The 25940-nt window shown below is 49.4% G+C and overlaps 2 protein-coding genes and 1 long non-coding RNA gene across 11 annotated transcripts; 1 reads left to right on the forward strand and 2 right to left on the reverse strand.

Annotated features, from left to right (window-relative positions):
- Positions 1 to 1394: 1394 nt before the first annotated feature.
- On the reverse strand, positions 1395 to 16446 carry PFKFB2 (6-phosphofructo-2-kinase/fructose-2,6-biphosphatase 2). 8 transcript variants are annotated; one of them, XM_027659791.1, is made up of 16 exons: positions 16348 to 16446; positions 15483 to 15608; positions 15285 to 15381; positions 14878 to 14944; positions 14670 to 14744; positions 14480 to 14536; positions 13912 to 14036; positions 13199 to 13406; positions 12866 to 13012; positions 11776 to 11880; positions 11036 to 11165; positions 9908 to 9970; positions 9247 to 9320; positions 7650 to 7829; positions 6388 to 6451; positions 1395 to 4684 (listed from the first exon to the last, which is right to left on the reverse strand). In XM_027659791.1, the coding sequence occupies exons 1-15, from the start codon at positions 16409 to 16411 to the stop codon at positions 6425 to 6427; spliced, it is 1545 nt and encodes a 514-aa protein (XP_027515592.1). In that variant the 5' UTR covers positions 16412 to 16446; the 3' UTR covers positions 1395 to 4684; positions 6388 to 6424. The 8 variants fall into 8 exon arrangements, with proteins under 8 accessions (XP_027515592.1, XP_027515590.1, XP_027515591.1 ...); XM_027659789.1 differs by having other exon boundaries at positions 7638 to 7829; XM_027659790.1 differs by having other exon boundaries at positions 6384 to 6451; positions 7638 to 7829.
- Positions 16447 to 17610: 1164 nt separating this feature from the next.
- YOD1 (YOD1 deubiquitinase) lies at positions 17611 to 20973 on the forward strand. Its single transcript, XM_027659816.1, has 2 exons — positions 17611 to 17839; positions 18415 to 20973. The coding sequence occupies exons 1-2, from the start codon at positions 17632 to 17634 to the stop codon at positions 19119 to 19121; spliced, it is 915 nt and encodes a 304-aa protein (XP_027515617.1). The 5' UTR covers positions 17611 to 17631; the 3' UTR covers positions 19122 to 20973.
- On the reverse strand, positions 20848 to 25645 carry LOC113954903. 2 transcript variants are annotated; one of them, XR_003530362.1, is made up of 4 exons: positions 25539 to 25645; positions 24295 to 24640; positions 21238 to 21582; positions 20848 to 20954 (listed from the first exon to the last, which is right to left on the reverse strand). It is a non-coding gene; the product is annotated as an uncharacterized LOC113954903 (long non-coding RNA). The 2 variants fall into 2 exon arrangements; XR_003530363.1 differs by having other exon boundaries at positions 24295 to 24598; positions 25539 to 25627.
- Between the last annotated feature and the right edge of the window lie 295 nt (positions 25646 to 25940).

The following is a 25940-nucleotide window of genomic DNA, read 5'->3' on the forward strand; positions in this document are numbered from 1 at the left end:
CAGCAACGGCACACAGCCAGTGCTGGACCTCAGGCATGCTGTGGGGGTCTCCTCAAGAGGGACACATCAACCATGAGTTCATCCCTTCTGACCTCAGAAGCCCATGGTCAGCATTCAAAAAGTGGTTTCTTCAGCCAGCCCCACCTATTCCCATGAAAACCCAGCAGCTGGAGCTCAGCAGGGTGTGAGGGCCCAGGGAGCATCACTCAGAGCCAAACACCCAGGGCCACAGAATCAACGAGTGGTTTGGTTGAAAGGAACCTTAAAACCTCATTTTGTCCCACCCCCTGCCCTGGGCAGGGAGACCTTCCCCTAGACCAGGTTGCTCCAAGCCCCATCCAACCTGGCCTTGATGAAAACTCAGATGCCCTCCAGCTCATTGCAAGCTGTTCCTGAATCCAGCTCTTGCTGGTGGGTCCTTTTCCAGTACCAACTTTTGGTAGAAGTTGTCACCACTTGCTCCTTTGGCTCCACAGCTTCATCCAGGCTGGAGTCACCATCAAGTTGGTGGTGGGCTTTTTACCCCAGGTTGTGCTTCTTGCAGGTATTTGTTTGTTCTACCAAATCCAACAGGGTTTGGCTGAACAATTTACCACATCCCTACCCTGAGTGGGGTATATTAGTATTACCTTGCTGAAGTTCACCTGAAGTTCACCTGGTTTTAGTTCCTTCTCTGCAGAACACAACAGGAGGCTGCATGAGCAGAGACTTGCTCACAACAGGCACTGACATCTACAAAATATTTACAGGAATCCAGTTAATCACAAACACAAACATAGGCTTCCCGGATTTCTATTTTTCCAAATGGCCCAGAACAAGCCAGTTTGTGGCCCCAAACATCAGCAGCTCCCCCAGGGGCACTCAGGAGGTCTTTCAGCATCTGCACAGAGTGTCATGGGCATCAGCCACACAAAAAAGCACCTCCTGCTCTGGCAGCTGCTGAACAATCCTGAGACCTCCTCAACCCACAGCTTGGAGTGGCTTAAAGAGGATAAAAGGAGTTTTGGTCCCTTTGGGACCAGCTGGTTTCCAGCTGGAAATCAGAGTCACACCAGTTGCTCCTCTTGACGTCTTTTTTTCTCCTAAAAAAAAAGAGATGTGCTTTAAAAAAAAGCATTCCTACCCTAACAGCTCCATGAAAAACCTGAAAGTCTGAATTCCAAAAGCTCCAATAAAAACACCCTTAATGATAAGGGAAGGAGAACAGCACCAGGGTGTAAGATTCCCCATTTCCAACTCAAATCCCAAAGCCCAGGGACACCTGCCCGCCCCTGCAGACCCTCTTTCTCCAAGCACATTCCAGAGACTCCCTGAATTCACCACTGTCTCAGAAAACCAGCACACTGTGAGCAGTTAAAGCAAACAATGGAAAAGAACAGAGGAAATGATCTGTGTTTTTTTAAATCTCTTTATTGTAAATAGAGGCTGATGGCTCTTTATGCCCAAGTGCACAGAGTACACAACATACAGCACAAGCTGACATACACTGCAGCTTTTTAAACCTGAAAGAAAACACATTAGAAGGCAGCAGAGCAGGGAAGTTTACAAGCAGATGGGTGACATCCACATCAGCAAACACTAAATACAGAGGCAGCCTGCCAACAGTGCTCAGGGACCCAGGAGCAGCGGGGACAGGGGGAGGTGGCACCAGCAGTGCTCCCCCAGCACCTTCCAGAGGAGCACAGGGTGAGGGTTGGGGACATCTCCCCAGGCCAGGTGGGTCCTGGCCATGCTGCTGCTGATGCCTCTCATCCCAGCTGCTCCTTGTCCCCCTGGCACCGGGGTCAGGCTTCCCGACCATCACCCACTACCGGGAAGGGGACGCCTGACAGAGGTGGCAGCTCCAAGGTCACAGTCAGTGTACACAGATAAGCTACCCAGGCTGGGTTTAAGCCATTTTTTGCCCATTTTCCAGTTTTCCCCACTGCTGGCAGAGGAGATGGAGCAGGTTTTTTGCCAGAGTGATCATTTTTCTCTGCAGTGACCCATTAGTCCCATGGGTGGCCCCACCACTGCTCACTGAAGGTGACAGCAGCCACCACCACCAAACACATGGGCAGAAAAATCATAGGGTTGCAGAAAACCCCCCCTCATGGTAAAATGCTCTCCAAGGTGCCAGGCCAACATTCACACCTCTAAACCCACCACACCTCCACCTGCCCAGCCCATGACACCAGCTCTGCTCCCCCCCGACAACACGAGCTGCTGCTAAATCAAAAGTATTGGAAAAAAAACCCCAACCCCATTGTGCAATTGTTGTTTATCTGGGGTATTTGCACGCCCAGTGCCAAGGAAATCAGGTGATTTCAAGGAAATGTCTGGCACAGGCACCTGCCAGGAGATGCATGGGCTCACTTGGCATCACCCCGGCCCTGCACTCAGGGCTCAGCAGGACCTGGCATGGTGGGTATGATTCACCCTCAGGGCAATGATCTGACCACAAATCTGCTGCTGCTCTGCTCTGGACACCTGTGTTTTAAAAAACCCACGCCTTTCAAAGGCTAAAATGCAGGAGGAAAAGGCTCAAGTCAGGCTTTAATTAAAGCACCGAGGCACAAACACTGCTGTGAGCAGGGAAGGATTGAAGCTCCATCCCATGGCCAAAACAAGGACCCACTCCATGGGAATAAGGGACCCCCACAGCCACTGATCCAAACTGATTTTTTAGCAGTTAGCCCTGATTTTTTTAGCAGTGATTAAAACAAAAAAAGCCACAACCACCAACACATGAACAGCGACATTCAATTCCCAGCAGGTAAAAATATATATTTTTATCTCCTTACAACCATTAACTACTTGATGACAACGAACATAATCAACTCTTTAGCAAGTTATCACAGCATGTTGTGCGTAAACACCCTACAGTACATTTTCTACCCCTTTTTTTTCTTTTTTTCCCCACAGAGCAGGAGGTTTTTTTGGTGGGAGCTGCCAGCCCGACACGGGTGGGTTTGTGCGTTTAGAGTTTTTTTTTTGAGCGTGACAGCAAAAAAACTATCATGGACAGGCTCTAAATCTCTTCCTTCAACATTTTATTTTTTTTTCCTGGCTTATTCCTAAGCACAAAAACATTTAAAACCCAAGGCCAGATGGTTGAAGTAAACCTGCCCCCCAGGGGTTAAAAGCCTGAGGAGCAAAACTACTAAAATTCAATTTCTCGCCACCGAATTTCCTCTCTCTGTGGCACAATTGCTTTAGATTATGACGTGTTTCTGCTCCTCAGGAATCCTAAGGGGTCAGGATTAGTGCCTTGGTCTTCTCTAACTCAGTTTTATCAAATTAAAGCTCTGGGATTGCTTAAAACAACGAGGTTTGGGCTCAAAATGCTCAGGCTTTGGGGCTGCTGAGCTCCTCCACAGCCAGGGCACAGATTTCCCTAATTATGGGTATATCCAGCATTTATTTATGTATTTAAAATAAGCAAATTCTGCTCAGATAAATCCTAGAGTCAACTGGAAACAGCAGGTCCAGAACAGCCTCCTGCTCTGTACCCAAATGCTCCTTTCTTCATCCAACCTGAGGGTTTTGCCCTTATTGCAAGAACAGCTGGAGTGGGGTAAAATGGGAGTTTGGCAAAATGGAAGTCGAGGCTTGAGGGAGAAAACTATAAATTTGGGTTTTGGGGGGGATTTAAGTCAGACACAGCCAGACACAGCTGTACCACGTGTGCTCTAAACACTAAAAAACCAGCTTAAAATGTGAAAGGCAGCATTAGACATGGGTAACATTCACAGCTGATTCACAGGCAAGTTAAAAGCTTGTTGTGGGCCTAAAATTTGGTATATTAAAAAGCCAACTGGTAAAACTCTTGTGCTTCCTCCAAACCCTGCCCAAGGGCTCCACTGTTCCCAGACACTAAGCAGAGCCATGTTTTTGGGGGGTAATGGATAAACCATCCACAAAATGCAGGAAAAATGAGAGAGGAGATGAGGTTTAGGTCAGGATGCAAACCTAAAGTAGGGCTTGAGGTGGGATTTAAAAGCACTGGTTGCTGTGCTGCTTCCAGAGAGGGACAGGAGGTTTTATTCCCATCTGTCCCTCACAGGAGGCATCCCGTGGGATGTGCTGACCTGGAAATGGGATGTGCTGTTACATCCCAAGCAAAATGCTGTTACATCCCAAACAAAAGCCTTCCCAAGCAAAGGAACAGGCTCAGACTGGGGGGACCCACATCAGCAGTTCTGGAAACAAAGCTAAACTGGAGCTCTTTGGATGGCTGAATGACACAATAATTGTGCTTGAACTTGGAAATAACTTGGAAATGGTAACAGATAAATAAAAACTAGGGGATTTTGTCTGGTAGTGCCTTTTCCAAAGAAAATCTGCCTCAGCCAGTAAGAATATGACTCTTTTGTCATCACACTGTGGTTATTTTTTGGCATCTAACCAGAAGGAAAGATCCCAAAAGCCCAGGGATACATTGGCTCATTAGAAGCAGCTTGAAAAAGCTCCATAAATGAATTTTCTCCAATCTCATGGACAGACATTCCAGCATTTGGAAAGAAAAGACACAGGCAAAGACACACTCTAAAAACTCTAAAAACTCAGTTCAAGGCGAGTACTGGCCGAAGGGGCTCACTGTGCTCCGGGGATGCTCCAGTCCCAGGGCTCCTCCTGGCCATGGAATTCCCAGCAGGATCCAAGGGGAAAGCACGAACCTCTACACTGTTAAATTGGCCATTCTCTGCAAAGAAAAGATAAAGAGCTGAGGTCACACCAAGGAAGTCAGGAGATGGTAAAGCAGGTGACAGCTCAGCTCAGCGCCGGGGATGGACGGACACACTGACAGCAGGATCCAACCAGCTCCAGGGAACTGCTCTGTGTGACAGGAACCACCCGAGGATTGACTTATTTACTCCCAGCCAAGCACACAACGAGTTGTTTCACACTTTGCATCACCCTTTATCCTCTTGCCAAGCCCCCCATCACAGCCTGAGATCACACAAGCTCACTGGAGAACCTCAGGAGTAATGAAGCAGCTTGGTCACTCACTTTTATTTACCTTCTCCCAAGGAAAACACACTTCCAGAACAACACCAGAACCATTACAGCAATCATTTTGCATATTAACCACATTAAATACTTATAGTTTTGATAAAATTTCTTCCACTGCCTCATTCAGGGTCCAAGAGGCAGCAGGAACATGCTCAGGTCAGTCCAAATCACAGCCTGGATTTCCCACAGTTGCTCTTCCTGCAATGTCTCAGGGTAAAGAAAATCCTCACAGGGCTCAAGTGCCTGCTCAGCTGCAGCACTTTGGGACTGCAAACCCATGTGTGAATCAGTATCTGCAATTTGTCATTACCTGAGCAGCTCTGTTTTGCAATAAAAAAAAAAAAAAAAAAAGGCACAGCTTTGGAGGCATTTTGCTGACAATTAACATGAGGCATCAACACTTAAAATCCACCAGGCAGGAAATCCAGACCCTACATATTTTCTATTTACAATTGAAAAAAGAATTAAAATAAATTATAGAAACCCAGAATGGTTTTGGTTGGAAGGGACCTTAAAAATCATCTCATTCCAACTCCCTGTCATGGGCAGGGACATCTTCCACTAGACCAGGTTGCTCCAAGTCCTGTCCAACACTTCCAGGGATGGGGCAGCCACAGCTTCTCTGGGCATGGCTTGTGTGCCACAACATGTTTGTAAATACCAATGATGGAGAGAGACAGAACAGTCACATTGAGAAAACTGTTAGAAGAGCTTCACTTCAAGGGCAAAATGCAAATAAAAAGATATATATCCAAACAGCCAAATTAATTCCAGCAGGAGTTTCTCAGGTGCAGAGGCTGAGCCTTCCTCACCTGGCAGAGAAGAGCCAAATCCTCTGGCCCCTCTCCATGGGGACCACCCTGCCAGGGTGGAACAGGAAGGAGAAGATCCCCTCCCAAACTGGAATCCTCTCTCAACCCTGATATCTGGAAACTGAGCCAGCTACTGCTTTACTTTCTTGCCCTAATCCCAGCTCTCCCTTTGACACCACAGCACCAGGAGCAAGAGGATCTGCCCAAAAGCCCCCCAGACCACAATCCAGTGCCTTCTGCAAAATCCCTACAACCAGCACCACACCCAGGCAAAGGGGAGACACATGTGGGACCCTGCATTGCTGCCCTGGCTCAGCCCAGCAGCACCAGTGTGGAGCCACCCCATGTCCTGGCCCAGGGATGGAACAAGCTCTGGCTCAAACAGCCACCACAAGCACCAGTAAACCCAGTTGGAGCCCCTGGATCAGTGGGCTCAGCAGGGCAATATATTCCTCCCCCACTGTTGTCCCCCTTAAAGGCAGATTTTATACAGCAAAAGATTCCCTTCTGCTCCATGCATTTGCCTTTGCCCAAAGTGGTTTCCATGCAACATTAATCAAGAGAAGTCCTACTTACTAACCCAAAAGAGAGCACACACAAGCTGCTTGCAGTGGTTCTCAGGGGGAAGCATTTCCCACTGGAGGCTGCAAAGGAAAGAGAGAAGCACAGGAGAGCTCACAGTGTGTTTTAAAGGAGATTTTAAAGAGTAAAAGCAGCAAAGCAAATGAGGGAAGAAGTGAAGCATCCCCAAAATTTCATGTTAGCCCAGGGCAGGCTTGTATCACAGCAGGAGCTGATACAAGGCATGGACACTGTGTGCTGCAGCACCTGGACACCTCCTCACCCCACTGCTCATCCCAAGGGCTCCATTCAGGCAAGAGATCCCAGGACAGCACAATCCCTACAGTCCTCACAGCCCCAGAACCCAGGGCTGACTAAATGCTCCTTCATCACAGAGCTGTCAGTGCTTCCAGATCACAGCTGCAAACTGGGAGAAGTTGGGCTGGGGATCCCCATCCTGGGAGTGCCCAGCAGGAAACACCCCCAAATTCAGACCATGAGCTGTCTGGGTCCTCTCCAACCCAGGCTCCTCATCCACACCTGCTGTGGGATAAACCCATCCCAACAAAAAGCCCACTTCCCACTGGAGCCTTGGGATTTTGGGGATGCCCAAGTCAAGCCTCACCAAGTATGAAAACACTGGTGTTGTATCACCCCTTCTTTTACTCCCTGGGCTCTTACTCTGCTAACAGGGAGAACAAGAAGCTGGGCTCACTGAAGAGCTTGGAAAACTCCAACCTCTAAAACATCCAGGAGTATTTTATAACCTCAAACTGCTGCAATTTGGGTACCCAAAGGGCCCAGACTTTGCTCAAGAGGCTGCTGACGTTGGGATCTGCAGGGAAATGGGCACCAATAAAATCCCAGAGGCAAAGATTTCCTACCAAGTCACTCTGGGGCTGGAGCAACACTTGGCTGAAGTAAAAAAATCAAGACAAAGAGGGTATTTGTAACTCCTTCCAATCAGGTTTTAGCCAGAAAGCAGGATCCTACCCAGAATGAACCACCCTGTGGCACTGAGGGAAACTTGCCTGCACAGAGCCTGATTTTGAAAGCCTGTGGCACCAGAATTTTCGTTTCATGGAGGGAGGGGAACGTTCACATTTTAGTGGGGGTTGTGTTTTGTGATTTTTTTTCTGAGGGGAGTCCAACCCAGGATGATTTCCATGCAGAGACAGCGCTCAACACCCCGGGAACGGTCTGGACTTCAGAGAGGACCACGCACAGCCCGGATGGTGGTGGGGAGGGGGAGCAGAGGGAAGGTACCACCTGGACACTGACTTCCAGCTGCAGCTGGTCAGCCCCATCTCGAGCTTCCAGGGATGGAAAAGGCCCCAGCAGGTCGAGAGGTTTGCTCCCCAGGCTGTGATGCCGCGGGCGCTTTACCGTGTCCGCGCTGGCCCGCGGGGTAAAGCTGTTCCTCCTCATCCTGACAGGGCTCTGGCTGCTGGGGAGCTCGCTCTGATGGTCCCAGATGGAGGGAATCACACAAGGAATGAAAAGGTGGAACCACAGTTTAAAAGCACATCACACATCTCCGGCATCCCCGCCCTGAATCTCTCCTCAGTGGGGCAGTGGCTCGGTGACCCCACTCCGGGTTGTGCCTCCCCCAGCTGAGCACCAGTGTGGGAAACAACTAAATCCGACTTGGAGACAACTGGAAAGTGCTTTTTTTTAGCAGTTTTATTTCCCTTTAGCATTTTTGTTTTGCTTAGGTGGCTCTGTCTGGGTTTGTTTGGATTTGGGGGTTTTATTTATTTATCGATCAATTTAAAGGAGGGGAAAAAAAAAATAAGCAAATAGAAGCCTCTCCCTTCTTTGTGTTCCTTTTCCCCCAAAGCAGCAGCGATGCCCAAGCAAAGCAAAGAACAGAAATAACCTCCAAGCTTTCCAAAGATTTCAACTCAGGGATCACACAGGAGTTGCAAAAGTGATAAATCCCAGGGTGGTTTGGGTTGGAAGGACCTTCAAACATCATCTGGTCCTGTCCCCTGCCATGAGCAGGGACAGTGCCCAACTGGAAACTACCAGCACGGGATCAGCCACAGAAATCTTGCTGAATATCCTCATTTTTAGGATTTGCACTCAGCTGGACAGAGCTCCACAAACCTTCCAGCCACAGCTGCAGGTTCCCAGTTTCTCCACTCCCTCGGCATCAGGGACAAAAAAATAACCATATCCCAGGCAATCAGCCCAATAGCTCTTTATAAAATACAACAAGAGGCAGCTAAAAGCCTAAATATACCAAAACCACTTAAAATGTGATGTATTTAGATTCCCTGTGAACCAGCCGAGCAGAGCTGGTTTGTGCTCTTTAATTGGGAGAGCTAATTAGAGGTAGTGACTGAGGCATTCCCTGACAGACCAGACCCTCTGCAAAACAGGGTTTGCAAAAGCAAGAACCTAAAATAGCAGCAACTTCCACAGATTTAGCAAGTTCCATACTTTGCTGAACAAGGTGGATGGTCAAACAGTTATTTAAGTAATGGGAGAGGATTTCAGAGAGAGAAAACTCATCAAGACAAGGAGAAAAATCCACTTTAAACCTTTTGGCAAGTCTTTTTGAAATCATCACAATTAATACGAACAAGCACCACCAACAAACACCTCATTGAAAACTGAGAACGAGACCTGGAATCTAAAAATCTATGTCCTAAATGTGTCCATTCTGCTTCCTACAATAGCTCTGGAAAAATCTCCCCCCTGGCTTGGGAAGCATATTAATTCTGCCTACAATTAATTCTGCTTCTGGGGATTATTATGAAGTGAGTCTTTCTGCTCACTGAAAGCCCATCAGCCATTTCTAGCAGGTGTTTAGGAGTCTCAGTTCAGTGATTTATTTTTTAAAAGTTAAAAAGATGTGTGCACCAAGACTTACTGAGTTCAGGGAGGGTTTGTCACGGTGGGTGTTCACTGCTTCCACATTCAGGGTTATGGTCTCCACTTTACAACCTTTACCAAAAAGGAAGAGGAGTTTTTATGAGTAAATTACTAAATAAGCAATTTATTTTTTTTTAATATTGAAAACAGCATGGAAAGTGAGCAGGAATAAATTTATTATTTTATTGTTTTAAAATAAACCAGCTCAAAAATACACAGTTCACCCTATGAACAGAATTTTACAGAATTACCTGCTCTGTGGCTCTGACTGTGAGAGCACAGCCCTGGGTTATTTGGGCTACAGGTCTGAACAGAAAAGCCATTTTTACTGACTGCACCCCAGAGCCAACCCCAAATCTGGAGGCACAAACAGCCTCCCTCATCCACAGGGAAAACCCACAACTACCACTTGTTTACAAGAGAGGCCAGGGGAGAACACCCTTCACCCCCACATCTCCCTCCCCACTGTTCCCCCAACACCCCCACACCCCAGAACCCTTTCCTATGTTAACCTTTCCTATGTTAACCAGGTAATAACCTGTTTATAATTCCCTTTTACAGCATGGCCAGGTGCTGCCACACAGGGACACAGCCCTGCCCCTCAGATCCACACACACAAACCAGGGGAAAAAAAAAATGAAAATAAAGCCAGTATTTACCGTAGGCAACAGGAGTGAGCTTGAGGATGGTGTGGAGGGGGCAGCGCAGGTAGGGCAGCTCATCTAGGACAGAGAAGGTGTTATGGGGTCACCTGTGCCCAGGCAGGTGATGCCACAGCCCCCCTGTCCCCTCCCCAGCCCCACAGCAGCAGGAGGATGGGACCAGCCCTGGTCTGGTTGAGGATGTCCCTGCTCCTCACAGAGGGGTTGGATCAGACCCTTTTAGGGGTCCCTTCAACCCAAACCATTCTTTGATTCGATGAAAAGTGTTCTGGAAGCCATCTAGGGATTAGGGAGTGTGGATGGTACCCAGACATTCAGCCATCTACACCAGAGAGAGATATAGAAATAAAGAAAACCATACTTGGAAATAACACTGCAGCCCAGTCTGGCAAATTACAGCCATCCTTGAGGCCCAGCTGGCTCAGGAGCCTTCAACAATTGGCAGGTTAAGGGTTGAACTCAATGATCTAAAAGTTCTTTTCCAACCTAAACAATTCCCTGATTCCACTTCCAGCCAGAGGAAACCTCTCCAGCAGCACAGGGGTGGGAAATCACCGCAGCAAGAGTTGCCACAGACCCACAAGAGCTTCATTTGAAACTGTTTTAAAAGTTTATAAAGCTTATTAGAAGCGTATTCACCTCATTAAAAAGTTTTATTGAACTCTAGTGCCACTCACTGGAGCTTCATAAAGGAGCTTGAAGCAGACTGGAAGTAACTTCCAGGTGTGTGTGCCATGCAAGGGATCAGCATTTCCAGGGATGGAGCATTCCTGCCAACCCTTCCAGGCTACTGAGTTATCACAAAAAACTTTTCCTTTACATTAAAAAAAAAAAAAAATAGTCCCCTAAACATTCTGTGAGTGCTACTGCTGAAAACAGCTCCAGAAGCAACAGCAGGAAAAAATCTGCATTTCTCCCACCACTGCACTGCTGAAATGCAATGGTTAAAGCATTTCTGAAAGGTTTGCTTTCCTTTTTTTTTTAAGCAGCTCATCCCTTGTGGGGGGGGGGGAAAAAAAAAAAAAAAAGAAATCAAACCAGCAATTACAAGCCACCCTCCCAAAAACCCTGTGAAGGAAGCAGTGAGAGAAGCCAGCCCCCAGAATCATCCATTTATTTTTGTACCTGCACTCTTGTCAAGAAAATAAGCCAACAGGCACCTCATAACTGCCTGGTGGGAGATAACGAGGACGTTGCCTTGTCGTTCCAGCTCCATAATTACTGGCTCCAGGCGTTGGACCAAGTCCTGGTAGGACTGGAAAAGAAACCAGGAATTCTTCAAGGGGGGTTTTGTAAACAGAGGGCTAGAGCAGAAGTGGCAATTAGCAGTGTCACATTCAGGAAAATATCAGTTAAAGTATCAACTGGATGATGTGGTAAATATAGTTTAAAAAAAAAAAAAACAAACAGTAGAAGGTGAAACTTAGTGTCACAGCCCTCAGACTGTGGGAGCATTCAGATAATTGGTTACTCAAGGAGTGAAGTAAGAAAAAAACCCAAATAAAATAGCAAATGATTCATTTAAACAGGTTGTGAAGTAAACTCAAACTCCAGACCACAACCACAATCATTTCCTTTCTCAGATGGTTTTTCAGTGACAATTCAGGCCTTGGCCAAACCCCCTCTGTGTCCAAGGGGAGCACCCCAGGACAAGCAGCCCAATTAATTGATTGGAACCATCACCTGCACACCACAGTGAAGGAAATCTGTAAAACTTCCCACAAAAAGAGAACTAGGCATCCTAATGCTTTCAGTTTCTCATATAAATATTGGCAGAAAAAGTTAAAATTGAGTCAAATCTTTCAATTCTACACGTGTTTGTTTTACTGTACTGTGTATTATTGTTATTTCTTAAAGGTTTTCACCTCGCCTCCAGGATAGCGATAAAGATATTTCTCTTGATCCCTCATTGCAAACTCCTCTGGATACTTGGCTTCAATTTCTGCATAGGTCATCTCTTCACAGACCCCCTGAGGGAAGACAAACTTGTTACCACAAACCTCACTTCAACAGAGGTCCAAAAACCCAACAGGAAGGAAGGAGAAGCAGGAGGCTGAGATCAGGGATCCCTTTGTGTGATGGAAATGTCAGGTGTTGCATCAGACACAGCCCTGCTCTCAGTCTGTGTGCCAGGGTGGTTTGAAGAGGACAAATATCTCAAAATCCATGTTTGCCAGGAGTGAAAATGAGCCTTTACTTCCACAGCAACAACCCTGCAATTTCCTGAGAGAACCAGAGTGGGAGCAGCAACCTTTGCCCACCCAGCAGGGTGTGACAGATGCCTGGGATGTTCAATGTTATTTTCTTCCCCCACACCAGCTGGAACATCCCCAGCAAGGTCTGGCAGCTCCAAACACTGTCAGCCTGTACCAAAACCATCCCAAACCTCATCACCACAGCTGGGGTCCATGATACATAAATAAATAAGCAGAAAACAGGTGACTTTATCACGGTTAATTTGTTTTATAAACATTATTTTCCACCTAGAAAAGCCAAAAGGGATTGACCAGCACTTCACTCACAGCATCAAAACCATCATCAAACCTCATCACCATGGCTGGGGTCCAACAGAAAACAGGTGATTTTATCGTGATTAATTCGTTTTTTAAATGTTATTTTCCACCTAGAAAAGCCAAAGGGATTGACCAGCACTTCGCTCACAGCATCAAAATCATCCCAAACCTCATCACGACAGCTGGGGTCCATGATACATAAATAAATAAACAGAAAACAGGTGATTTTATTGTCATTAATTTGGTTTTTAAACGTTATTTTCCAGCTAGAAAAGTTAAAGGGATTGACCAGCACTTCGCTCACAGCATCAAAACCATCCCAAACCTCATCACCATGGCTGGGGTCCAACAGAAAACACGTGATTTTATCATCATTAATTTGTTTTTTAAACCTTATTATCCACCTAGAAAAGCCAAAGGGATTGACCAGCACTTCACTCACAGCATCGATCTCGTTGAGAATCTTCCACTGCTCGTACAGGACCCCCAGGGACTCGGCCGTCTGGATCGTCCTCTTCAGCTGGCTCGTCCACACCTTCAGATCCACAATCTCCTGCTCCTCGATGAACTTCTTCAGCGCTTGGGAAAACTGGGAAAAGCAAAAAGGCTCAGGGGAGGTTAGGAGGGAGAGCAGGGTAGTTTAAAAGCATCATTTCAAGGGCCCGTGGCGGTCGCGGCAAGATCCGGCTGCCCCGCGCCGGGGGGGACGCAGGGCCCGGCCCTGACCCTGCTCACACAACACAGACACAGCAACCAGGTGCTGCCAGGCACATACCTGCTTCCCACGAGGTGACAGACCAGAATCCCCACCAATCTTGCCAACAAGGTTATATTCACTCTCACCATGTCGGCAAAGGTAGATGGTGCGTGGCTGGACATGAATGTTCATTAGGTAATAGACGATTTTACTCTGGATGTAATCCTGGACTCTGTTTACTAGGAACCGCTGGCCCACATTGATCACTTTAATGAAGGAAAGATCTCTGGAGTCAACATAAAATAAGAACACCCACACGACTGGTTTTACAAACGAAGCACGTGCCACCTGCGGGTGTAACCCAGCTATTTATGCTCTAGGAAAGGCACCAGCACTGCCCCTGGTCACTCCAGCAGACGGGAGAGACGCTGAACTGCTGGGCTACAAAATGCTTCCCTGTGAGGGTGGTGGAGCCCTGGCACAGGTTGCCCAGAGAAGCTGTGGCTGCCCCATCCCTGGAAGTGCTTAAGGCCAGGTTGGATGGAGCTCGGAGCAACCTGGGATAGGGAAAGGTGATCTTTAAGGTGCCTTGCAACCCAAACCTTTTGTGATTCTGTGATCACACGAGAGAAAAACTCCTTTCAAATCACTCGGGACCCATGATATCAACTTCACAGAGTCACACTTTGGGAGAGCAGAGGCTCCAGCAGACACATTGGAGTGTCCTGAGCCACAGACAGCAAGGCAGCTCGTGTGCCCAAGCACAAAGTGCAGCCCAGGGATTTCCTTACTTGTCATCAGCATCGGGATCCAGAGGCTGGTAGGTGACCTTGTAGCACTCTATCCTCTTCAGGAAGTCATCCATCACGTTCTCTCGGTGTCTCTCTGGGTAGTCGGGGCTGGAAACTTTCACCTCCTGGTCAACACACAGTGTGGCTTTGTGAGAGCAAAGCAAACTCAAGAGGGAACAAAAGCAACGCTGAATAAGGTTATTCTTCTCTTTTGCAACAAATCCACATTGTTTGACGCTGCCCTGAGGAAAAACCTGCTCCTGGAGAGGAAACAAAGGGCGACTCTGAAGGCACTGAAGTGCTTGGCCCTGGCAGACACACTGTGAGCTCTGCCCTCCCTCACCAACACATAACACTTCCAAGGTCAAACATTCCTCAGCTTCATTTGATTTCCACATTCTCACATAACTTCTCCTTTAGCTTTTTATAAACCTGCAAACCCCAGCTGCCTGTTCCCAAGGTGAAATGGAAGAGCAAAGCATTTGCGGACAATCCCCCTAAGCCACCAGAGCCCATGACCTTGCACTGAGTTGGCACAGCAGCTGAGCCTGGAAAAGGCAGGACGCACCAGGATATTGGCAGCAATGACCTCTGGATCATCACAGACAGACTCCACAAAAAACACCTAGGGAGAAGGCAGGGAAGCACATTTCAGAGAGGTAAGAACTGCACCCTGAATCAACACTTGAGAGCTGCTGCCCCGGGGAGCCACAGTGTCCCTGGGTGCAGCAACCACAAATCAAACACAGGAGCACTACCTTGAAAGCATTTTCCTTAGCAAAATTTAGGATCAGGTCTCGTCGCTCTCGAGTTGTGTTGGTGGCATCAAACACCTATCAGAAAAAGAGTAGCAATAAGCAAATTTAACTGAGACTTTTAAACCAGCCCCAAGTCAGGTCCCCAAACACCCCAGGCAGCTTTGAACTACCCCAGTGGAAAACTCTGCTTGGTGCAGAGGAATCTTACAGCTATTTGCCCGCACTCCTCCAGCAGATAAGCCTTCACATCTTCCAGAGCCACCAAGGCACATTGTCTGTGGGACAGAAACAAGGATTGTCAGAGCTCATGGAAAGCATTCCCACAGCAAAGCCTCTGAACCACCAGGGAGGGATTTAAACACCTCTCTCCCATCCTTGCATCTTCCCAAGAGGCCCAGAGATCACAAGGCACCTGCAACTACAACCTGCTCCATCACCTGACACTCGCGGCCCAAAGTGAACAACAACCCTCCCACACACATCCCCTCTGGCAGGATCCCTGTGCCGTTCCCTCCTGCTTCCACAGGCACCAGATGTTATTCTGTGCTCCTCAAACACAGAGCCTGCCAAGAGCTGAGTGTCCCCAGCCCAGCCCAGCCCCCAAAACCAACTCACTTGCGGATTTCCATGGCTTCCTTGTTGTCGTGCCTGAAGAAGTCGTAGGACTTGTAGGACTTCACCGCCTCGCGCCGGTACACCCCTAAATTAAACACTTTACACACAAGAGAGGACGAGGAGGGCATGAGGCTGATGGAATTTCACCGACAGATCTCCCAGCAAAGGGCAAAAAAACATCCTCACACACACACACACCTTTGGTGGGCACCCCGATCCAGTTGAGGTAGCGGGTGAGCTTCTTGGACATGTAGGTCTTGCCACGGGCAGGGAGCCCGATCATCACGATCAGGGTCGGGGAGTTGGTCATGTAGGAAGCCCATGCTGCGAAAAAAAAACAAAACAAAACAAAACCCACCCCAGAACAGCAGCATCAGCAGCACCGCAGAGCAAAAAGCGACACCCGACCCAAAGCCACCCCATCTCCGGATGGACGAACCACCTCCGTGCATCTCCTAACGGGCTCTCGCGCATCCCATAATGAGCTCGCGCTGTGTCCTCGCGGCTAATTAAGTGCTGGGACCACTCCGTGGTCTCCCAGGTGCTCGCTAATGAGGCGGACCAGGAACACCGGTGCCTAATGGGGCTAAAACGCGGCTTTTAGCGCTAAAAGTGTTTACCGACCGGGGCAGGAGCCGCCAAGGGCGAAAGAAAGATGGTTTTAAAAAGATGTTTTTAACAAACCGGTCACGTTCTCTCAGCAAACAGCCAAGGGCAGGCTCCGAAAATGCCCGGGGAGAGGCAAGTCGGGGGGAAAAGCAGGGGATGGGGATGGGGATGGATAGAGCATCCAGGAGGCTGGAGAGAAGGAGGATGGGGGCGAGCGGGGCAAGGTGACCCCGAGGAGGAGGGAGACAGGGCGGGCAGGGTTCGGGCACCCCCGGCGCGGGTCCCGCGCGGGGGGAACACGCGTTTTGGGGAAGGCACGCGCGGTTCCCTCCGCGGTGCGCGCAGCGTTCCACTCACACAGAAAACACCCCCCCCCCCCTCCCGGATATTTAATTGCCTTAAGGACACGAAGCCGCATCCCTCCATCCCTCCCCCTCGGGCTGGGGTTACTCACAGCACTGCTTCTCGCCGGTCCGGCCCCGCGGGGCCCCGCCGCAGCCCCGGGGAGCCGCCGACATGGCTCCGGCACGGCCGCGGCTCCGCGCCGCATGCAAATGAGATGCAAATCCGCTATGCAAATGAGCGCCGCGCGCGCGGGGAAAAAGGGGGCGGCCGGGGGCGGGGCCGCGCCGCGCGTGCGCTGTATGCAAATGAGGTGGGGGCGTGGGGAGCGCGCCATTGTTATGCAAATGAGATGGGCGGTGCGAATACCCGCAGTGCCCGCCTCTATGCAAATGAGGTGGGCGGTGACGCCCCGCGCCGCGCAAATGAATACTCACAGCCACGCCTCTCTATGCAAATGAGGTGGGCGGTGCTAACCGGCTCTATGCAAATGAGACGCGCGCGGTGATCGCCTCGAGGCAAATCAGGCGGGCGGTGCCGCCCCGCCCTATGCAAATGAGATCCACGTAGCACCCGCCTCTATGCAAATGAACCGGGCTGTGCCGTCGCGGTAACTAAATAAGAGGCGTGGTCGTGTTATGCAAATGACAAGGGGGCGGTGCCTCGCGACATGCAAAGGAGGTGGCCGGCGCTGCAAACGAGAGATATACGCGGTGGCCAAGCCCTATATGCAAATGAGATGGGCGGTGCCGCCGTTGTTACGCAAATGAGACACAGCGCGGTCTATTTTCTGGAGCATAAGTCCTACGGGGAGAGGCTGAGGGAGCTGGGGCTGTTTAGCCTGGAGAAGAGGAGGCTCAGAGGTGACCTCATCACCGTCTATAACCACCTGAAGGAAGTTCCAGCCAGGTGGGGGTTGGTCTCTTCTCTCAGGCACTCAGGACAAGGGGGCACGGGCTTAAGCTCCGCCAGGGGAAATTTAAGTTGGATATCAGGAGAAAATTCTTTACAGAGAGAGTAATCAGGCATTGGAATGGGCTGCCCAGAGAGGTGGGGGATTCACCACCCCTGGAGATTTTTAAACGCAGACTGGACGCGGCACTGAGTGCCATGATCCAGTAAATGGACTGGATTTGGACCAAGGGTTGGACTCGATGATCTCAGAGGTCTTTTCCAACCCAACCGATTCTATGATTCTACGATTCTATGCAAATGAGATGGGCGGTGCCGCCGGGCGCTATGCAAATGAGCCCCTCGCGGTGCCCCGCCCCCCTGTGCGAACCAACCGCCGCCGCCGCCGCCGCCCCCCCCCCCCCCCCCCCCGGGCCCCGCCCCCGGCGCGGTCTCGCGAGAGCGGGCGGGGCGGGCGGGCGGCGGTGCCGGTGCGGGGGCCGCGATGCTGCGGCTGCGCTGCAAGGCCCGCAGCGGGTCCCACGCGCTGCCCGCGCTGTCCCCGCACTCCCCGCTCCGCGACATGCAGGCCGCGCTGGCCGCGCTCACCGGCGTGCCCGCCCCCGCCCAGCGCCTGCTGCTCGGCTTCCCGCCGCGCTCCCTCGACCTCAGCGACGGCGAGCGGCGGCTCGGCGAGCTCGGCATCCACTCGGGTGAGGAAGGGGGAAGAGGGGGGGTGGGGGAGCGGTGTAATTAATGTAATTACGTTAATTAGAGAGGCCGTGGCGCGCACGCCCGTCATCAGCCGGCGGTCGGGCCGGTTCCTGTCCCGGGGAGGTGTCAACACCCGGCTCGGGAGCGTTTCCTGCTCGGGGAGCGCCGGTGGTGCTTTGGCGGCGTCCCGGGGGTCCGGCGGCGGCGGCGCGGGGCTGGAGGGGACGGGACCGGGACACGCCAGGTGAGTCCCCCCGGGGCCGCTGTGCCGCCCCCGGCTGCTTGGATAGAGCTCTTTTCCATCAGGATACTGAGCTGTGGCTGCCCCAGCCCTGCAAGCGTCCAAGGGCAGGTTGGACGGGGCTTGGAACCTGGGCTAGTGGAGGAGGGTGGAACTGGGTGATCTTTTAAGGTCCCTCCCAACCCAAACCATTCCACGGTTCCATGATTCTGTTCTATGACCCTCAGCAACAGCACCACCACCACCACCACAGCTGTGTTGTTGTGTTTTAACAGCAGCTTTAAACTCCACCTGCTTGTGTCCCTCTCACCTCTCCCATGTCCCCTCTGGCAGGTGACACCCTCATAGTCGAGGAGGACACGTCCAAGCCCGAGCCCGACCCGCCTGTGGTGGCCAAGAGAACCATGTCCCACCCGCTCAGGGAGGCCGTGCCCGTGCTGGCCAGGAGGGTGGTCCCAGCAGACAATTCCTGCCTGTTCACCAGCGTGTCCTACGTGGTGGAGGGCGGCGTGTACGACCCCGGCTGCGCCCCGGAGATGCGGAACCTCATCGCCCAGATCGTGGCGAGCGACCCCGAGTCCTACTGCGAGGCCGTGCTGGGCAAAACCAACAGGGAGTACTGTGAGTGGATCAGGAGGGAGGACACCTGGGGGGGGGCCATCGAGGTGTCCATCCTGTCCAAGTTCTACCAGTGCGAGATCTGCGTGGTGGACACGCAGACCGTGCGCATCGACCGCTTCGGGGAGGACGCCGGCTACGCCAAGCGCGTCCTGCTGATCTACGACGGGATCCACTACGACCCCCTGGAGCGCCGGATCCCCGACTCGGACATTCCCCCCCAGACCATCTTCTCCACGAGCGACGACGTGGTGCTGGCGCAGGCCCTGGAGCTGGCGGACGAGGCCCGGAGGAAGAGGCAGTTCACGGACGTGAACCGCTTCGCCCTGCGCTGCATGGTGTGCCAGAAGGGACTCACGGGGCAGCTGGAGGCCAGGGAACACGCCAAGGAGACTGGACACACCAACTTCGGGGAGGTGTGACACGGGCAGCATGAGGATGGTTCCATCAACTACCTCACCGGTCCAGGATCAGATTCTGGATTCCCCCAGATAAGCTGTTTGTAACCATGAAAAAAAAAACAACTCCGTTCGTGATGACAAAAAAAAAAAAAAAAAAAAAAAAAGAGAAAAGCTTGAAAAGCAAAGTAGCAAAGTTAACTTCCTGGTGGCCAGGTTTGGGAATAGGGGATTGGAAATAGGAATCTCCTCGCATAGCAGGTGGTGGATAGGGGCAGCTACACCTCGATTCTTGGAATAACCTTTTGTGTGTGTGGTCTGAGCAGATAGGCACAATCAGGCTCAACACTGGTGTAAAATCCACCTCTGAGTTGCTGAGTGAACCTCTCTTAAGTTTTCCAGGTAATTAATCCAAAGGTTTGGGAAACACACGTAGCAGCATTAGTTACACTAAGAATTAGGCTCTGCACGTGGGAGCACTTCTCAGAGGAGAAGCTGCTCGTGTGGTGCACAGCTTGTGAGAGAAATAGCAAATACAACATCAAAATGCAATTTGTAGTAAAAAGAGGATCTCAGAGCTGCCCTACACCATGTTACTATCAGGAGCAGACTGTAGTTTGTGTGAAGAGAATTTTAGGGAAAGAAGTGGCCTCTAAGCTTTAAGGTAGCCTTCTTTAAATTAATGAGTAGATGGATAAGTGTTGAATAAACCTATTAATCCTCCATAGGTAGTTTTTAGTTGCTTGAAAAAGAATAACTCTCAACCCCCCTGGTGTTTACACTGCATCAGAACGTAGGCATGTTTTCCTGGAATACTTGGTATTCTTCTTCTTAATAATATTGGAAATTCTGGCAAGAGGGAAATAAGTAGTTAGGGAAGCGACTTAATTTGCATCTGTTAAATACATTTAAGCAGACTTTACTTGAGTAGAGCCAGTCATGGCCATAGTGTTACAAAGCTGTTCCAGGTTCCAAATACTGTATTATGAGCACTTTAAGGTTGAGTTCTCACTCTTTGCTGGTAATAAGTTTTGCCCTTTTAAGGCCAGAGTGCTGAGCCAGAAGGGAGGCTTGAAGTTTCTTCATCTGCTTTCTGCCTTAATGTGTTTGTTTTATCACTGGTGACTGTAGAGTAGCAAGACTTTTAATTCTGACAATGAAAGGTGCAGTTGAAATTTCAGAACAAAATAAGCTGTATTTGTACCGTTGAGTATCAGGGAAGATGAAATGGGTTTAATATCTTACCTCACAGTGGGGTTGTGAGGCTTAACTGCAAGTGCTTTTGAGGTCTTTTAAAAGGTGCTGTAAAGGTGCATATTACTGAAGGGGATTTTTTTTTTTTTTCCTTTGAAATGCCTGCAACACATACTTGTTTCTTGAATTTTAAAATATTCTTTGCCTGCCATTTTTCTGTTACTGTCTCGAGTGACCTTCCTTGCACTTTTAAAACGGGGAGCAAGAACGTGCATCTGTCTTTGGACTGAGGCAGAAATAAACCCACTTTCCACGTGGAACCTAAAATCCAGTTTTAAAGGCCCCCATTCCTTAAGGCACCTGACTAAAGTGGTGCAGCAAAACCACCTTTTCTACACAAAAATCATGTTTCACTGAAGTTCTCAGCGAAAGCTCCCGGTTGGATCTTGAAACACAGGAAGGTCTTATTGAAGAAGAAACATAATTACACAAGTGCTTTGCTGAATTAAGGCATGAATAATTAAATATAAAGACTAGAATCACCAAGAGCACTATGGACCAGGTTTGGTTTTAATTCAGTATTAAAATACACATTAGCACTGTTGGAAGTTTCCTGTAGAAAACCATTTAGCTTCCAGTGTTAAACCCCGCTCTGCTTTTAGCCTGTCATTAGGAAAAGAAGAAAAAAAACACCCCCAAACCCAACATTAAAACCAGCCCTCTAGAAGCTGATGCTTAAAAACCTAAAGAAATACCTGCCAGTTCAAAGGAACTTGAAGATTACACTGTGTTATAACTACTTGAGCTGAAATCCTGTCCAGGAGTGAGACCAAGAGACTGCCAGTCCCGAGGTGTGTTCCCAGCTTTCCCATGGAAGCAGTGAGATGCCTTGGGCAAGGAGCTGATCCTCACCCTTTGCCATCTGTAAAATGGACACAAAACCTACCTCAGAGAGGTGCACGAGGTGTCTTTGGGTGTCTTTGAAACAGGAGTGGAAGATCCATATTTATTGTCTGCCATGTTTGCAAACGCATTGACTTCGGGGAGCAACACTTAGATTTTAGCTTTGTGTCCTTGGATGGTTTTCTCAAAGTGTGTAAAAACATCTTTCTTTTGTTGTTGTTGTTTTGGTATTTCTCAGTTGCAGTATTTTTTCAAATTAGCATTCTTTAATCCAGAGTGTTTAGCTTTGCTAGATCATGTTTGCCTTGGAAATCTGCTGACAGAGAGAATCAGTGCCGTTTGAGGGAGACGTGTCACTTATCACTGCTTGGATGTTTTCTTTTGTTGCCTAGAAAATAAAATCTCTTTGCTTAAAAAAAAAAAAAAGAATCTCAACTGAACTGCTGTAATTCATGTCTGTAGAAGTTTATACTGTTACAGGCTGTAACAAGTAACCTCTGGTACTGACTGAGTCAGAAAACCACCTGTGATTTTCCTAAACTGCCCCAAACAAAAATATCTACATTATTTCAAATGTAAGGTCTGGGTAGATTTAAAGTACAACTCCCTTTCTTTCAGGGTTTGTTTTTTTTTTTTAGTACCTTTTAACCAGGATTTGCCTGCCCTTAATGATACCTTTAGGGAATTATCACAAAAATGACATCCTGCTATTAGTGGGATGAACTTCACTCCTACATCTGCACTGAACTGTGATTAAATGTACAGCAAGATGTTAATTAGGGATATTTTAGACTAGAGCTGGTGTGGGACACAGGTACAGGCAGGGAATAGTCTCACCTGGCAAGAGCAGTCTGGAAAGTCTCTATAATACTGACTTATGTCCTTACCCTCATTTCTGTTCTCACACACACTTAAAATAAGCCTTAAATTCCCAGGTTGCCCAGAGGAGCTGTGGCTGCCACATCCCTGGAAGTGTCCAAGGCCAGGTTGGAGCAACCTGGGACAGTGGAAAGTGTTGCTGCCCATGGCAGGGGGTTGGAACTAGATCATATTTAAGGTCCTTTCCAACCCAAACTGTTCTGGGATTCTATGATAAATATCAAGAGATACCTGAGATACCAGGACTCACAGAGAATTTTACATACCTCCAGAATCTTTTATGCATTGAAATGTATAAATCATTAAATACACTTTACAAATATTTGGGCTCAGTGGTACACAGATCTAGTCCATGGATGCCATAGACTGAAACACCAGCCTTGGGAGAAAATCAGTAATACCCTGAATTTCTCAAGGGCAAACCCAATTCCTTAGTTCTGGATGAACTCAGATAAAAAGAGCAGCTCCTGGGGAGAGCACTGAGAAAAGGAACATCTTGTTCCATGGTACAGAAACAGCATCTTAAATCAGCACCTTTCGATGTGCAGGGTCACAGGAGGAGCCACTGGGGACAGTCTGGGGACAGTCTCCTACTCCCATCCCACTTTCATCAGGAACTGGTGGAGAACATCACAGTGCTACAGTTGTGATCAGTCCTGAGGCAAGCACCCACTGTGAAACCACAGAACACAACGTTCATTTTTAAAGCTCTATGACCCAAGCAAAGTTATCTATTTGCCCTTCTCCACCTTAGAGGAGCAGGAGAGGCACAAATGAGAAAAAGCGGAATTTCTCTGCCTGAAACACAGAAACCCACGTGTTGGGGCAGTTTCTGAGAAATCAGACTGACACACAGCCTCTGAATCATCTGTGTTTGGCTGATTTTACTGCCCCTGCCCTGCACGAACCCACCCATGGACCAGCCCTGCCAACCCCTCCCTGCCAGGGAAACTCTTAATAAGAGGAACACAAAAAGTTTTCAGCTTGCTACTTTGAAAATTACAACCATCCTACAATTAAATGTCTGCCTGCATTTTAAATCAAACTGCATCCAGCTGTAAAACTACCATCAGGTTTGCTCTGCTCTGTCCTGGGCAGAGTAAAATTCCTTCAAATTGGGTGAAATCAATATTGTTTTTTTCACCAGTCTGAGCACCAGAATGGTTTCTGTAACAGAAATGCAATAGGGAGTTAACAAAATTAGGTTGGCCAAGATTGCAGTTTCCTCATCTATTATTTTTAATTAGAGCCTTGAGGAAAATGTTGGGGAACTGTATTATACCTTGAGAGCTGCCTTCTCATGTCTGGTGTTGAGTTAATGGCAGCCAAGCTATGGAAACACATCACTTCAGCTCTCTACCTCTGTTCTGTAAAATAGAGATAATAAATAGAGTTCCTTGGCCATATTAGGGTTTAATGACTTCTGTAAACTGCTGTGGAATAGCAGGCAACAACTACCTGGTATTTTCCATAACTGATTTGTCAGCACACAGGCTGTGCCTGCAGTTTGGTTTAAGGAAAGTGTCCAACAGCCTCACAGAGTCAAATAAACGTCTTAAGTTGACAGGAATCTTATCAGTGACGCCGTGTGGATGTGTTTCCTTCGGGGCCAGCCCTGAATCATTTGTGTTTATGGACAGGGTGGGGCCCAGCGGGTCTGTGAACGTGCCAAAGTCCTTTCAGGGCGTTGTGAAGTTTTCCCTGCATCGTTTGACTCCTTGCATGTGCTTCGTGCCATATATATGAAATCAGACCTTGTTTTGGGTCAGAGCTATTTATATTCAGTGGAGGAAGAGGAGGAATGTGGAAAAAGAACAGGTCCTTCCTGGGCATCTGATTCAGAGAAGCTCAAGATTTCTCTTAATGGATCATGACACTTTCCTGACCCGCACAGGGCTCTGCAGGCAGCCAGCTCTGCCTGTTTTATTGCACACATTCGAGGCCTTGTGCTGTCAGGCCACCCTCACCCTGTCCAGTTGCTCATTCACACGCTGTTTGCAGTGAAATAACAAAATAACTCCTCCTTTTGATTTGCTCCCCCTCTTAAAGCAGCCTCAGCACTGAGGAACAACTCAGCAAAACCAGCGAGACCCTAAAGCTTCAATTTAAATTTAAAATTAATTAATTAACTCAAAAGAGTTAATTGATTTTAACATTTAGCATTAGAAAGACTTAATTAATTTTAACATTCAACATTTAAACTCTCTTTAAATCGCCGCACCATCCAGCAGGACACCAGTTAACACACACCCCTAGAGGAGTTCTACCAATCCTGCCCCCAGCGCCCATCCCCGGCTGTCAAAACGCTCCGAATGTGCCTCGTCCGCATCCCTTACCTGCTGCAGGAATGGCCGGGGCTGGCTGGGCTTGTCAGCAGCCTCTGGCTTCTTGATTTGCTCCTGGGCACACGTCCCCTTTTGTACCAGCCCCAAAGCCGGAGCTCAGCGCTGCCGGTGGGAGCTTCCTGGCTCATCTGCTTTCTTTTCTCTCCATCTTTAATTAGCTGATTGTTCCACTTCCCTGTTCTGTGTGGAGCAGGGAACACGGGGTTGCAACACGGCCTTTCGCTAAAAATACGACTTTAAAAAAAAAAAAAAAAAAATCACCGAAGCACAAAAACGTGAATGAATGCGGTGGCTGTGCCAGTGCTGGAGATTTCCTGCAGGGTTTCTGCTTGGATGTTTGTGGTTATTCAGTGAGAAGCACCTCGCAGAGCAGGTACAAGTCTGGGGGAGGAGAGGGGAGAGGGGGGAGCAATGGCCAAAGCGCTGTCTATCAGCGAGAAAAGCTCTGATTTTAATAGTAGAGCCCAAAGTCGGGGTAATAACAAACCACTGCCTTCTCTCAGCTGCCCCTGCAGCACCACCGGGGCAGATGGGGGGCTGGGGGTCGGTGTCACCCTGCACGAGGTCCTGCAGATGGACAAACTGGGCTCGTCTTTACATTCCCCTGGAGGGAGGCAGCAGAGGTGGCACCCTCGTGCTCGGAGAAGGGGATGCTGCTGCAGGAAACGCCACAGCAGAGTTTCTGAGAATGTATCAGCGTGAAGAGGAATGGACTTGTAGAGGGGCCTGATGCAAGGAAATATTCCAGGAGGGGCAAAGGGACCTGCAAGTCGGTGCTGGCACAACGAGCCCTGGAGAGGCACAGACCTGGGCACCCCCTTCCCTAGCACGTAAATAAAGCTCAGTGGCGAAGCTTCCCTTCCAAAACGCTTCCTACCTGTCCTTACAACCTCCTGCCAGCGCACAGCAGCACGCAGCAAACTTTTGGCCTCTGGGAAGCTCTGCTGATCTACAAGTACATACCTGTTCTAGCACAGCCTGTGTTTTTAAGAGCCGAGAGAAGGAACCGGCTCCTACCCCCGAGCCTGAGGGACCTCCTGCACAAACCACTTGGGAGAAGAAACCTGTTGTGGGGGTGACGCGTTTCAGGGCGCAAACGCCCAGCCAGGGACGTAATTACCGTGTACAAAGGTTTTTTGGTCAGGGCAGCAGCTCGGAGTGCCCCGAGTGTCAGCGAGCAGCTATGCGGCAGAACAGGATGTCGGATTAAGGAGTCTCCGGCGAAACCCGTGCCGAGGACATCAGAGGACACCCGGCAGAGCAGGGAAGTGAGTGAGCTGGGTGGTACCAGCCCGCAGCCTCCCGGGTGCTGCCTGTGCTGGCTCAGAGAGCTCCGCACGCCACGACCCAGCGCTTTGGGGTCACAGCATGGAGGAGTTTTAGGGGCTCGGCAGCGCCCTGAGCCCAGCCCGGAGCAGCAGGGAAGATGCCGTGCGTGGGGGCGAGATGAATTTCTGTCGCCCCGGTGCTCCCGGCTGCAGGTGAGGGGCCGGGGATCGCTGTACCTGCAGAGCTCCCGCCC

This window comes from Corapipo altera, unplaced genomic scaffold (assembly GCF_003945725.1).
Source record: "Corapipo altera isolate COAL_440 unplaced genomic scaffold, ASM394572v1 77b, whole genome shotgun sequence".
NCBI classification, from domain to species: Eukaryota; Metazoa; Chordata; class Aves; order Passeriformes; family Pipridae; genus Corapipo; species Corapipo altera.